General features: G+C 34.5%; 1 protein-coding gene across 1 annotated transcript; it reads left to right on the forward strand.

Annotated features, from left to right (window-relative positions):
- Positions 1 to 1,496: 1,496 nt before the first annotated feature.
- Positions 1,497 to 10,992, forward strand: LOC129000510 (alpha-tocopherol transfer protein-like). Its single transcript, XM_054427473.1, has 4 exons — positions 1,497 to 1,565; positions 3,542 to 3,639; positions 8,009 to 8,162; positions 10,784 to 10,992. Exons 1-4 carry the CDS (start codon positions 1,514 to 1,516, stop codon positions 10,990 to 10,992), a joined length of 513 nt encoding a protein of 170 aa, XP_054283448.1. The 5' UTR covers positions 1,497 to 1,513.
- Positions 10,993 to 15,203: the final 4,211 nt, after the last annotated feature.

Below are 15,203 nucleotides of genomic sequence, written 5' to 3' on the forward strand. Positions count from 1 at the left end.
CTGATATTGCATACACGAGTTTTGCAACGAAGAGTAAATGCAGAAGATTACAGTAGTTCTTTGAAAATACTGTAGACAAAAATTAACATTGTTTTTAGAATCTAAGTTTGACTACTGCAACTAGCTTTCCAAAATCTATTTGAACAACATTTCTATCTTTTTCAAAGCGTAGACAGACTAAATGTGAAAATTGTGGTGAAATCATTGTAATTTTAGTGACCTTTAAATAGATAAATTAGACATATACTATCTTTCTACAACAATTCAACTAACTCAAATGCATTAGACTATTTTGTGATGGAAAACTATCTCTTATTTCCACTAGGGATTGCAACGTACTATACAATTGGTAAAATTTTAAGCTTCAGCAAATTAAGATGCATGCTCCATTACATAGCATGAGATGCAGTACCAGTCCTACAGAATAGCGTAATATTGCACTGAGGAAAAGACAGTTTCAACAAATAAAATACCCCCGCCGCAGCAAACCTGCAGACTAAGCGAATTTCCATTTCCCTGAATGGATTTACACTAAAATGTCTCCTTAAAATTATCACATTTATTCCCTATTTAAATAGAATCAGTTTAAAACATACTTAGGTTTGCTGCAACAGGGAGGGTAATAGTGTTTTTTATGTAAAATGTTAATAGTTAGTAAGAAATAAAAACATTTTCCAAATTTGGGCAAAATATGTTTATAAACAAGCAAACTACAACAGTTTACTTATTCTCCATAAGAATAACATGGGAATTTTAAATTTACAATTTTTTGGAATTTTCTCCGTAACCATTAGGCGCATTATAACGCTTCAATATACTAAATTATTTGTTTTTTTTAAGCTCTACAAAATAGTTTCGAAAGAAATTGCAAAATTTTATGTTTTTTGGGTCAAAAATGGGAAAAACCCATTTTTACCCCATAACAGCCCCCATAAACCCCCGTTCCCATGGTCCGATCATGCTGGTTCGCGAACTCGTTCGAATAAACGTAGGTTTACACATTTGTACCAAATTTCATCAAAATCGGATCATTTTTGCTCGAGTTATCGCGCTAACGGACACATATATATATAAATATATATATATATATAAATATATATATATATATATAAATATATATATATATATGAATTTGAACGGATGATGTTTTTGACCTCTAGGGACCTCAAAACGAAAAAAAAATCGGTCCCGGGTCTAGGTCTTACCGTGAGTACTACGGTAATAGCTTATTCCCTATATGGGAAATTCGCTAAAACAAGGCCACCACAATTTCCATCCCTGATTAAATATCGTTGTTAAATATTTGTGTTAAAGCTATTAAAAAAACTAAAACGTGCCTATGTTATAATCCAGCCAATTTACAATTTGCTGCACAATATAATTAAATTACTTCTAAACTACCACTGCATTTCATTACGTCAATTCCTACACATGGGTATACAAGTGATATCATAGGTGATAAAACGTTACGTTTGTTCACTTTGCTCGTTGTCGACACAACAGGCTGGGCGTAATGTCAACCATCACCATCAATGCAGTTAACCATCTCAGGATACTATTGTCAGGTAATGGAACCAGAGAAAGCATAATAATTACCATTGTTATCGAAATATAAGTGAATTTTAAGTGATTTATGATTTATTGTTCAGTAAGTTTGTTAGTTACCTACTTTGAAAGGAGAAATAAAAACAGGGTTCTTGAAATTATACTATTTATTCGTGTTTGTACGTTTTTGGCACTTTTCAAACTTTTTTTGTAGACATAAATGACATCTGGGTTCAGAGACGCTCTAGTCTGGAATCTAACCAGCGACCTTCAGATTTGAGGGTGAGCACCATGACCCAGGCTAACTAGAATACTGTTTTCATCATAATATTACAATCCCTCAATTTTTATTATACCAAATGGTTGTATACATTGTTTAAACATTGAGTTGGAAATCTAAGTCCATTGTGATGACTAAACCGCTTAAAACGCGACAGGATGATTGTTACAATTAATTTGTACTACAGTATTGATAAGTAAATTTGACTCAACCTGTTTTGTTTTAATAATTTAATTGTTGAAATAATTTACGAAAAATTTATGATTTGAAAACAGCTGATTGTTCTCATCTTACAAATACTTACAACAGTAAAATTCAATCATTATCAATTACTCGTCTAATCCTCTTAGTAAGTGTAATATGTAATATGTAAGCTGTAAGATTATATTAATATAGCGTATGGTTTGTTAAACCTATTGATAAAAGAAATTAAAACATCAAACCCAGAACGATGTAACTAAATAATCCAAATGATAGTATGATCTAGTAGGTCATCCTTACAAAATTAAATAATACAATGATAATACTCAATTCAATGGTCTTTGTACTATATAGAACAATAGTTTATTGAACTAAAATTAGTAATAATTAAACAATAATTTATCAAATGTTTAAGGAATTTTACTATTCTAATTGTAGGGTAGCACTAAAAAATCATTCGTTTATTTTATTATGATAATTAGACTATTCATATCGGGTTGAGTAACATTTAATTTACTTTTTAAAAGAGTTTAATTTTATTGGATGGCTAAAATATATGAAGTTAGTATGAAAACATTACACAAATATTGGTTTTTGTTCTGAATGCAGTTTTCCTTGTGGTATCATTTGTTGTATTACTGTTTATCATTTATTGTACAACGGTCGATCTGTTATCTTTCACCTACTTTCCACACAATATTTCAATGTGTTATACACTTTTGCATTGATTTAAATGAAAATGAATTGTATTTTGAGTGAATGTGTATTAATTTTCTGCTTTGTTTGTAGCTCAATACTTTAAGTCCCCTTTTAATTTGTGTAAAAATAAACTAAACATAATTTTACTCAACTTCATTGTCTCATGGTCAATCATTCATAGCTGATCCATAGCTAATGTTTTAGTAACGTCTGATTTTGGTAATTTACAAAACACGCCTTTTGAACAACTTACACTAGTTTACGCAACACCGCGTTAAGACTTATTACGCGAGTTGCGTACACTACTTTACCTACGACAGATTTTTAATTACTAACAATCACTGAATAACTACTCATAACTTGTAAGAGAGGTTATGTTTTTGTTTATAAACTCTCATTGACACTGACAGTGATGCAACGACTCATTGTACCAACCTATAATTGCACCACTCATTAACAATTAAATTAGACTTAACAGCTGATTAGTTAAATTTCGAAGCATTACAAAATTTCTTCTTCTTTTCTCTCAATCCTTGAATTTCATTGGTCCGTTACTTGTGTTGTCAATAAAACAATGCTGTTCAGTAAACAATGCTGTTAAGTGATTGTTTTTAATTCCCAGAACTGAGTTGAAACGGCTAGTTTAAAAAAGGGTCGTAGGCAAAAGTTAATACTTTTTAATACCTTTACTTTAAAATGGCGTTACAAAACTATTGGACTAAAGTAATAGTACGCTTGATTATACAAAACATAACATCTTAATAATGTTAATATAACATTTTTTATCTTATTAAATGAGGTGATAAACATTTTCAGAAGAAAAATTCCTTTTTCTTGGAAACCCTGCTGATGAGAAACTACTTCAACTCTTTCTCCACTTCACTGATTATGACATCGACAAAGCGTTAGAAAAGGTAAATCAAGCATTTTTAGGACTGTATGAATTCATTTGAGGTCTTTTACCTCAAAGGAAGTGGGTTTAAAAATATATCTTCCGTTGATAAATAATACATGTTTGATTGTGCTTAGGTAAATATTGATTTTTGTGTCTGAAATGACTTATCTGTTCAATTATTGACACAACATTGTTTGGTCACAGTCAACTATTCAGTCTCTTGAATAATCTTCTAAAAAACTATCTTCAGTAAGTTAAAAATATCTCCGTTCAAACAAACCAGCTGTGCTGTATGTTATTCGGTTGCCTTATTGCATTTTTGTACAAAAAACATATTGTGGAACCTCGATAATAATAACAAGTGCAATGTTCAGATCCCCTTGAACTTATTTTACCTTTTATCACATGTTATTGCCAACCTTAATAAGAAGTCAACCTTGATAACAAGTCTTATTTAATAATCCCCACGAGAGTCTTGTTATCGAGGTTCTACTTGTAACCATAAGGAATTTACTCTTAAGCCCTCTATTCTTATAAATAAAGCTTTACTCCCTCCCCATTTAGGTTTGCTGTTACAAGGAACGAAAATTTGGTTTAGGATAAATTTCAACGGCCCAAAGTTGAACCAACGAAATTTGAAAATATTTTTGGGGATACTAAAACAACTAGCAGTAAATATTCGTTCATTTTCCTCCGTAAGGATAGCATGTGAGGAGTACTGTCTAATAAGCATAATTGGAACCTATGGTCATAGGCTACCTAGGTCATATGGCTAAGTCATATGGTTGGTCATAGGGTACTTTTGGACTATTTTTTTAGCTTAACTGTATTGGTTGGTAAAATGTGGTAAAAGGGTATATCTCTGGTGGTACTATCGGTTATAGAATTTAATAGAATAACTATGTAACGTTTTACAATCAATGTATGATAGATTTATTTTTAAATTATTTCATAATTATACATGATCTTACTCAGAGCTATAGTATTTCCGTTCCGTTACAAAGCACATTTTAAGATACTAACATAATAAATATAGTACAGGACAGTTATGCAAAAAAAGGCCCTAACCTAGAACAAATTAGTTCAAAGGTAAACTCTTCTGGAATGTGTTTGGGACACACTCCTTAACATTTCCTGAGAATTCCCAAAAAATCCCACTTCAGCAAAATCCGCCATCTTGGAAAATGGCGGCAAAACAAATCAAACTTGCAAGGTTTTACGGAAAATGTTATAACTACAGATTTATACGACTTATAATAGTCGTATGAAGCTCAAACTACTCTACAGAAAGTTTACTTCAAGAAAATAACACATTTGTTGGTATTTCATAGTTTTAATATATAATAATTGTAGCTTAAATACGATTTTTGTAATTTCAAATGTGCCTAGTTCATTCTTTTTCTGATTTTACGCCGGTAATACATAAATTAGGTATATACCACCCAGTTAGTAAAATGTAGAGCTTTAAATTTCAAACAATATACATATGACTTTTGTGATATTAAGCCAACAATCACGCCAATAATAAGAGTTTGAATGCACCAGTGTGCGCAGCGCGTAGTGCCGTGGCGGCTCGGCACCGCGGCCGACCTACAACAATCATCCGCTAACCACTCCGAATTCGCAGTCAAATATGTGGAAAATGTTGGATGATATGCAATTTTATACAACAATGCATTTTATTATGAACGAAAATATTTTATCACAATCACTAAATACTTCTTATATGATCAATGCTAAGTTTATTGGTTTTTGATCTGCAGGAACCAATTAATTATCAACTATGGTTTTTAAGAGACTTGATGCTAGTGATGGCAATTATACCTTATTACTTGGAATTTTGGAGACATTTACCATTACTTTGTTTGTAATAATTGGCTATGGAAAATGTCTGCAAAATTCCTACTATAATAATTAATTAAGGGAAAATAAGATATTTAATATTTACCTGTAACTGTTGTTATGGTATATTCTTGACAAAGAATTTAGATTTTATTTACATATTTACAATTGAACAGGGTAATTTTAATAGTCTAATTGCCCCAAAGTCCTGCAATAATAACAGTACTAATCCATTAGGCTGAGAAATAATGTTCTTTACATACAAATTTAGTTGAATTTGGGATGAATTAAAGCAAGATTCGAGTTTGGGTTATAAAATGCAGTAGCCAAAATACTGAATGTTTTTAAATAAATCAGACAATGACATATACTAAATTAATTTATTTACCCTGATTGACAACATGCCAGTTTGTTTGTTTTGATTTAACCTCAAAAATTGACATTTGAACATTGAACACATGATCACACTCACTTTCAGCCAAAAAGGTTCATCCTCAAAGATATTTCAACATACCTCAACCGATTCTAGATAAAAAAATTCAACTGTAGGCCTACGTATTTTTGAACGATTTTCGACAACTGGTTAACCTCTAGTGTACAATGATTCAAAGTATCTTTTCATTTTTTATTTAATGTTCAAAATTTGTCTTGCTTTTACAAATAATGTTAATCACTTGGCTTCATGTTGCTTATTAGTTATTTTTCAGTAACCTGTAACAATAACGGTACCTATCCACTATGCTGAGAATATATCATTTTCTTTACTTTTAATTGGATGTCTTGATGCATAAGGGAACCAAGCGACGCAGATGAGAAATTAAGAGTCAAAGTTTAACGTGGGTCCTAAATTTTTTTAAATTTTACAACAATTGTCCTTTGGTTTTTAATAAGTGTAAAAAATCATGAATAAGAAATTCAAATATGAATAAAAATTTTAAATATGAATAAGTTTAATTTTAATAACAATTATTAGACACATTAAGCAATATTTACTAATAAAAATAAACGTATAATTTTATTACAGCTATAAAGGATATTTAAGAAAAACATTAAAACATAGTTCAAAACCGGAACAATAAAGTAGAAAGAAAATTTAAAATACTAAACTTTATTGATTACATGAATGATATTTTTATTCTGTGTGTAGTTTAATCAAGGCAGCTGTCGTAATAATACATCTATAAAAAAAAACATATCATATAACAAATCCCACTGTCATCTTTCATTCATATTCCGGTTAGAATACACAGCCAGTGATGCGTCCCAGTCTTATCTGATAAAATTATCTATGTTGTATTCTTTTTACACGCATTATTGTATAAAATTCACATTATTCACCATAAAGTAATTATTGTATCAAATATCAAAAGATTTAACATGACTAGGACCTATTCTTGTATTTATACAAATAACGTAAATTTATGTTAAATTCAGATTTAAATTTTTAATAGATTTTTTTATTAATCCAAAATGAAAATAAAAGATTAAAGTAAAGAGCATTTATTCTCAGCCTAGTGTATTGGTATCGTTATTATTGCAGGATTTTAGGGCAGTTTTTAACGGCAAGACACAATGAAAATTTTTAACAATGAAAAGATAAAACAAAATTACCCTGTTCAATTAAAATATCTTATTATACGTTAATAAATTATTATAGTAGGAATTTTGCAGACATTTTCCATAGCCAATTATTACAAACAAAGTAATGGTAAATGTCTCCAAAATTCCAAGTAATAAGGTATAATTGCCATCACTAGCATCAAGTCTCTTAAAAACCATAGTTGATAATTAATTGGTTCCTGCAGATCAAAAACCAATAAACTTAGCATTGATCATATAAGAAGTATTTAGTGATTGTGATAAAATATTTTCGTTCATAATAAAATGCATTGTTGTATAAAATTGCATATCATCCAACATTTTCCACATATTTGACTGCGAATTCGGAGTGGTTAGCGGATGATTGTTGTAGGTCGGCCGCGGTGCCGAGCCGCCACGGCACTACGCGCTGCGCACACTGGTGCATTCAATCTCTTATTATTGGCGTGATTGTTGGCTTAATATCACAAAAGTCATATGTATATTGTTTGAAATTTAAAGCTCTACATTTTACTAACTGGGTGGTATATACCTAATTTATGTATTACCGGCGTAAAATCAGAAAAAGAATGAACTAGGCACATTTGAAATTACAAAAATCGTATTTAAGCTACAATTATTATATATTAAAACTATGAAATACCAACAAATGTGTTATTTTCTTGAGGTAAACTTTCTGTAGAGTAGTTTGAGCTTCATACGACTATTATAAGTCGTATAAATCTGTAGTTATAACATTTTCCGTAAAACCTTGCAAGTTTGATTTGTTTCGCCGCCATTTTCCAAGATGGCGGATTTTGCTGAAGTGGGATTTTTTGGGAATTCTCAGGAAATGTTAAGGAGTGTGTCCCAAACACATTCCAGAAGAGTTTACTCTTGAACTAATTTGTTCTAGGTTAATCGCTATCTGTCCTGTACTAATAGAGCTCCTACTCTTACATTGGCAGGTGATATCCTATTACAAGTTAAAAGAAAAGTACAGCGACTTCTACGCATTCAAGAGGGATCCTAAACTACACGATGTGATTCTCAAAAAAGGCATAAACACAATGTTAGAAGATAGAGACCCACTGGGCAGAAGAATATTTGTCTACAAACTTGGTGAGTTTGTTTTGTATATAAATGTGTTCATCTATACTATTATATAAAAATCTAATGGTGTCTGTCTGTATGTGTATTACTAATAGGTGCAAAAACTACTGAACCAACTGGGCTTAAATTTTACAAAAATATATTTACCATACCAAGGACCATTATAGGACTATTCACATTCCGATACTGACCGTGGGCTTTGCCCCTTTGGCCTTAAAAGTTCTGGGGTGAGGATTTTAAAAGTAAATATTGATTGGTCTCCATGGCTGCAATGAGAAAACTCACAATGTTTACATTTGCTTTGACATTTCAATGTAAACAAGAAGAACTGCCAAATTGCATATTTCACATTTTAAGACAGCTGATCCAATGAAATTTAATATAATATTTCATACAATTATGTGGTTGGTTTATTTAATCTAAAAATGTATCAAAGACCATTAATTCAAAAACTATGTCAATGATTATAGAAAAAAAAAATATATTCTAAAAGCATTGCTGCATCAACTCAGGCTCTACTTTCGATTTTTAAGGTGTCTTAAGTGTTATGAAAATAATTTTATTGATATATTTTCATGGAAACAATAAGAAAATTACAATGTATAGATGTTTTATATAAATTTGGAGTCTACTTAAAATATATTCGAACTGCTTAACATCTGTTAGATTAACTTAACATAACTTTCACATCACATTGTTTTTTTTATATGTATATTTAGGTAAATTTAGTTATTGTGTTTTGCTAAACCTATGCTTAAATTAAACTAAAGAATATCATCAATAACTAAATTGTATATTGTTGATTTAAATACTCTTATTTTATCTTAACATAGCTTTCAGTTTACATTTACTTTATTTGATAAATTTATTATTTGTGTTTTGTCACATCACTGATTAAATTAAACCAAGGAAAATATAATTAAACTAAGCAGTACACAGTGTTCTTTTGTTTCTAAAATCAATTAAATATCTGTTACTATGTTTACTTAATGGTAAGTGTGAAAATGTAAAGGCAATAGTCGGTGGAACCATATGGAACTGATTAAAAGAACTGGTATGATATTAAGTTGTTTGTTGATATTTTTGTAGAGTAGAATTAGAGATGCAATGAAGCATATACTGTATTTGCTATTACATTTTGTTGTCATTGGTCCTTGGTGCTTTGATATTCATATTAGTTTTGTCTGCTGTCGTTAATGCTTAATTATTTGTTTAACATTTTTTATAGTACAGATATAGTCTCTTTAATATTTCAAAATACTATCGATAAGGCACAACAATATTTCTAAAGATGATAACAGCTGGCTTAGTTTTGCTAATGATTTATTGTGAGTGAAGAAACTGAATATGGAAGGATATTTGTGATTTAATATAAAGAAGAGTGAAATATAAAAAATGTTCATGGTGGTATCCACTACTTATTAGATTTTAAAGTCATAACTTAAACGTTTCTATTAAGGCCATAATAGTTGAATTTTGTTTCTAAAAGCGTTGGTGGATGTGTAACTATATTATATGCAACAGATGTAAATATACAAATGTTTATATTTTGTGTCCTCTTCCCGTTGCAAAGCACGGGTACAACAGCTAGTATTATATATAGGGTGAAATATGCATGGTTAGTAGCTAACAATTAAATCAGCTGATTGATTTAGCTGACTAGCAGCATTCTAGCAGTAATGTGCACCCTATGAGCGCAAATAGGGCATAAGATATACACAGTATCTTAAACTATTTAGTTTTTTCTCCCTTATTTATAAACAGACTTTCTTGAATTTGGTATCGATAGAATTGTGAGAAAAATTTCTAAAAAAATTAAAAGTATTTTTTCTTACTGGTTTAGTTTTTAACTATACATGACCAATTTTGAAACTAAACACGACCAAAAAAACTTTTCTCAAAATAGGCATTTGCGTTATTAATTCAAACACCAAATTTTAATTCACTACAAAAAGGCGTGTCAGGAATTAAAAACTGGTTTTGTAAAAAAATAGAGGCTGTACTAGTAATTTATTATTTTTGCTCATTTTAAAAGTGATATTTTAGTTTGTCTTTGGTCCAGAAATGATATCTTAAAAGATCAGTACAGAGTTCAGGGGCACCCTGTCATTGCTATACACCTTGTAAGACAATACATTAGATTCGCCATTGGCAATAATATAAAAATTCATGCAGAATTTCTTATGTTGGATTGTTTAATCTTAAATCCTGGGAACTGACCAATGGTTTTAAACCCAAGCCAGGCCCAAGTAGCCAGGAGACACTGGAGACAAGTTCCATCATACAGGCTATAGTGAGAAGGATGTTGCATTCCGGGACCCTCTGGAGTGCCTGTGTTGAGGCAAAGTACAAATTTTGGATGCGTGTGGGAACTTCAGTAAGTAAGAATACATATAACCATAGAATAAAATAATTAAATATAGGCCGACCACTGTGCTGCGGTTAGCATATGTTCTGGCTTACACCGCTGGGAGCGCCGAGTAGTTTCAAAGTACGCGCTACGTAACTACATGACGCTCCCAGTGGTGGATGTCAGAACCAATACTAATCTCAGCACGGCTTTCGGTCTATAGTTCATTCTTTTTAACATTTCAACTATCATTTCGACAGTAAACACTTGAAGGTTTCAGCTAACCTGGTGTACGGCGCTCACGAAGTCCATGAAATGTTCCAAGTGGACGACCTCTGGCTGACCATGGCCTGCGACGAGGAGGAGACCCAGAGGAACGGTCTGGTCATCGTGTTCGACTTGAAGAACTTCCCTTGGAAGTTCCTGAGGAGCTTCACCCCATACAACATTCGGGCGACAACTGCCAAAGCTGAGGTTAGAGGCTGCTAAAGTAGTTCTCAAGAAATTCTAATTGAGCGGAGCGAGCGAAGCTCTTATACGTCGACTTTAATGCATTTCGTAATACGCAAACTCCTCCTAGACGGCTGAATCAATCGTTTTCAAATTTTGGATGATGATAAAGACCATATCGGTGAGTGCCAACATCTATATGGCGTTAAAAATAACTCTCAGGAATCCGCCCCACTGGGTTTCAAAGTTTCAATGTAATCCTTATGGAAGCAGTATTTGACACATAAACAAAGACATATGATCAGCTGTTGACTTTTGAATGCAGTAGATAAATAAATATCTGATAGCATTATTCTACAGATATTAGAACATAAACGGTGGTATGGATCATAAAATAATCAAATGACGACACTAGCTTGAGGTCCGCGACGTAGGAAGTGTTAAAGGAAGTACTAAAGGTGAACAGTCTGGAGTGTGGAAACTGTTTATGACGATTAGATTTAGGTATCTGAATTCCAAAAATTATAAGGGAAGGGAGGAAAACGGGTCCGCGACGTAGGAAGTGATGAAGGAAGTAGTCAAGGCAAGCTGTCCGGAGTGTGGGAACTGCTTATGACCATTATATTAAGGTATCTGCAATCATAAAATGCTATGGAAGGGAGATAAACAGGTCCGTGGCGTAGGAAGTGGTGAAGGAAGTAGTAAGGCGAGCAGTCCGGAGTGTTGGAACTATTTATGACGATTAGATTAAGGTATCTGCAATCATAAAATGCTATGGGAAGGGAGCAAAACGGGTCCGCGACGTAGGTAGTGATGAAGGAAGTAGTCAAGGCAAGCTGTCCGGAGTGTGGGAACTGCTTATGACCATTATATTAAGGTATTTGCAATCCTATGATGCTATGGGAAGGGAGGGAAACATGTCTGTCACGTAGGAAGTGGTGAAGGAAGTAGTAAAGGCGTGCAGTCCGGAGTGTGGGAACTGCTTATGACGATTATATGAAGATATCTGCAATCATAAAATTCTATGGGAAGGAAGGATAACGGGTCCGCGACGTAGGAAGTGATGAAGGAAGTAGTCAAGGCAAGCTGTGCGGAGTGTAGGAACTGTTTATGACAATTATATTAAGGTATCTGCAATCATTAAATTCTATGGAAATGGATGGGAACAGTTCCGTGGCGTAGGAAGTGGCGAAGGAAGTAGTAAAGGCGAGCGGTCCGGAGTGTTGGAACTGTTTATGACGATTACATTGAGGTATCTGCAATCATAAAATGCTATGGGAAGGGAGGGAAACAGTTTCGTGGCGTAGGAAGGGGCGAAGGAAGTAGTAAAGGCGAGCAGTCCGGAGTGTTGGAACTGTTTATGACGATAAGATTAAGGTATCTGCAATCATAAAATGCTATGGGAAAGGAGGAAAACGGGTCCGCGACGTAGGAAGTGATGAAGGAAGTAGTCAAGGCAAGCTGTCCGGAGTGTGGGAACTGCTTATGACCATTATAATAAGGTATTTGCAATCCTATGATGCTATAGGAAGGGAGGGAAACATGTCCGTCACGTAGGAAGTGGTGAAGGAAGTAGTAAAGGCGAGCAGTCCGGAGTGTGGGTATTGTTTATGACGATTAGATGAAGATATCTGCAATCATAAAATACTATGGGAAGGGAGGATAACGGGTCCGCGACGTAGGAAGTGATGAAGGAAGTGGTAAGGCTTGCAGTGCAGAGTGTGGGAACTGTCTTTGGCAATTACATTAATATATCTGCAATCCTAAAATGTTTTGGGAAGAGAGGGAAATAGGTCCACGACGTAGGGGGTGGTGAAGGAAGTAGTAAAGGTGAGCGTGTTGAGTGTGGGAATGGATTAATGTATCAGCAAAGCTAAAACGCTTTAGGAAGAGACTGTAGACTGTAGGTTAAAATAATTTCGAAGCACGAATCGATACATATTTCGATACATGCAATCGTTTATAATAGAAATTTACAACTGAGTTGACAACAGCAGATTTTTTTCCATAGAGGATAAATACTATTTTTACTCCATAGAGGATAAAAACTTTTTTTACTTCCTAAAGAGTAAAATTGCTACTTTAGACCCGCAACGCTTGAATTAAAAACGACTGGTATTACTGCAGTATGACCAAAACAATATAATATAAACCCTTGATGACTCCGCTCAATTTTGTGGATGCCTCTGCGAACGCCACCTAGTAGCTCTTATACGTCGACTCTTATGCATTTCGTAATACGCAAACTCCTCCTAGACGGCTGAATCAATCGTTTTCAAATTTTGCATGGTGATAAATACCATACCGGTGAGTGCCAACATCTATATGGCGTTAAAAAAATCTCTCAGGAATCCGCCCCACTGGGTCTCAAAGTTTCAATGTAATCCTTATGGAAGCAGTATTTGACACAAAAACAAAAACATATGATCAGCTGTTGACTTTTAAATGTAGTAAATAAAGAAATAGCTGATAGCATTATTCCACAGATATTAGAACAGAAACGGTATGGATCATAAATATAATCAAATGACGACACTAGCTTGAGGTCCGTGACGTAGGAAGTGGTGAAGGAAGTAGTAAAGGTGAGCAGTCTGGAGTGTGGAAACTGTTTATGACGATTAGATTAAGGTATCTGCATTCCTAAAATTCTATGGAAAGGGAGGAAAACAGGTCCGTGGCGTAGGAAGTGGTGAAGGAAGTAGTCAAGGTGAGCTGTCCGAAGTTTATGACGATTAGATAAGGTATCTGCAAGCCTAAAATGCTATAGGAGGGGAAGGAAACAGGTCCGCGACGTAGGAAGTGCCGAAGTAGTGAAGTAAGTAGTAAAGGCAAGATGTCCGGACTGTGGGAACTGTTTATGACCAATATATTAAGGTATTTACAATCCTATGATGCTATGGGGAGGGAGGAAAACAGGTCCGTGAAATAGGAAGTGGTGAAGGAAGTAGTAAAGGCGAGTTGTCCGGAGTGTGGAAATTGTTTATGACGATTAGTTTAAGGTATCTGCAATTCTAAAATGCTATGGAAAGGGAGGGAAAGAGGTCCGTGACGTAGGGGGTGGTGAAGGAAGTAGTAAAGGTGGGCTGTCCGGAGTGTGGGAACCGTTTATGACGATTAGATTAAGGTATCTGCAATCCTAAAATGCTATTGGAAGGGATGGAAACAGGTCCGCGACGTTGGAAGTGCTGACGAAGTGGTGAAGTAAGTAGTAAAGGCGAGCTGTTCGGGGTGTGGGATCTGTTTATGACCATTATATTAAGGTATTTGCAATCCTATGATGGTATGGGAAGGGAGGGAAACAGGTCCGTGACGTAGGAAGTGGTAAAGGAAGTATTTAAGGCGAGCTGTCCGGAGTGTGGAAATTGTTTATGACGATTAGTTTAAGGTATCTGCAATTCTAAAATGCTATGGAAAGGGAGGGAAAGAGGTCCGTGACGTAGGGGGTGGTGAAGGAAGTAGTAAAGGCGAGCAGTACGGAGTGTGGGAACTGTTAATGAAGATTAGATTAAGGGATCTGCAATCCTAAAATGCTATGGAAAGGGAGGAAAACAGGTCCGTGGCGTAGTAAGTGGTGAAGGAAGTAGTCAAGGTGAGCTGTCCGGTGTGTGGGAACTGTTAATGAAGATTAGATTAAGGGATCTGCAATCCTAAAATGCTATGGAAAGGGAGGAAAACAGGTCCGTGGCGTAGTAAGTGGTGAAGGAAGTAGTAAAGGTGGGCTGTCCGGAGTGTGGGAACCGTTTATGACGATTAGATTAAGGTATCTGCAATCCTAAAATGCTATTGGAAGGGATGGAAACAGGTCCGCGACGTTGGAAGTGCTGACGAAGTGGTGAAGTAAGTAGTAAAGGCGAGCTGTTCGGGGTGTGGGATCTGTTTATGACCATTATATTAAGGTATTTGCAATCCTATGATGGTATGGGAAGGGAGGGAAACAGGTCCGTGACGTAGGAAGTGGTAAAGGAAGTAGTCAAGGCGAGCTGTCCGGAGTGTGGAAATTGTTTATGACGATTAGTTTAAGGTATCTGCAATTCTAAAATGCTATGGAAAGGGAGGGAAAGAGGTCCGTGACGTAGGGGGTGGTGAAGGAAGTAGTAAAGGCGAGCAGTCCGGAGTGTGGGAACTGTTAATGAAGATTAGATTAAGGGATCTGCAATCCTAAAATGCTATGGGAAGGGAGGGAAACAGGTCCGTGACGTTGGAAGTGGTAAAGGAAGTAGTCAAGGCGAGCTGTCCGGAGTGTGGGAACT

This window comes from Macrosteles quadrilineatus, unplaced genomic scaffold, assembly GCF_028750875.1.
Source record: "Macrosteles quadrilineatus isolate MER2022 unplaced genomic scaffold, UCM_ALF_1.0 Scaffold_8__2_contigs__length_117827958, whole genome shotgun sequence".
Taxonomy (NCBI): Eukaryota; Metazoa; Arthropoda; class Insecta; order Hemiptera; family Cicadellidae; genus Macrosteles; species Macrosteles quadrilineatus.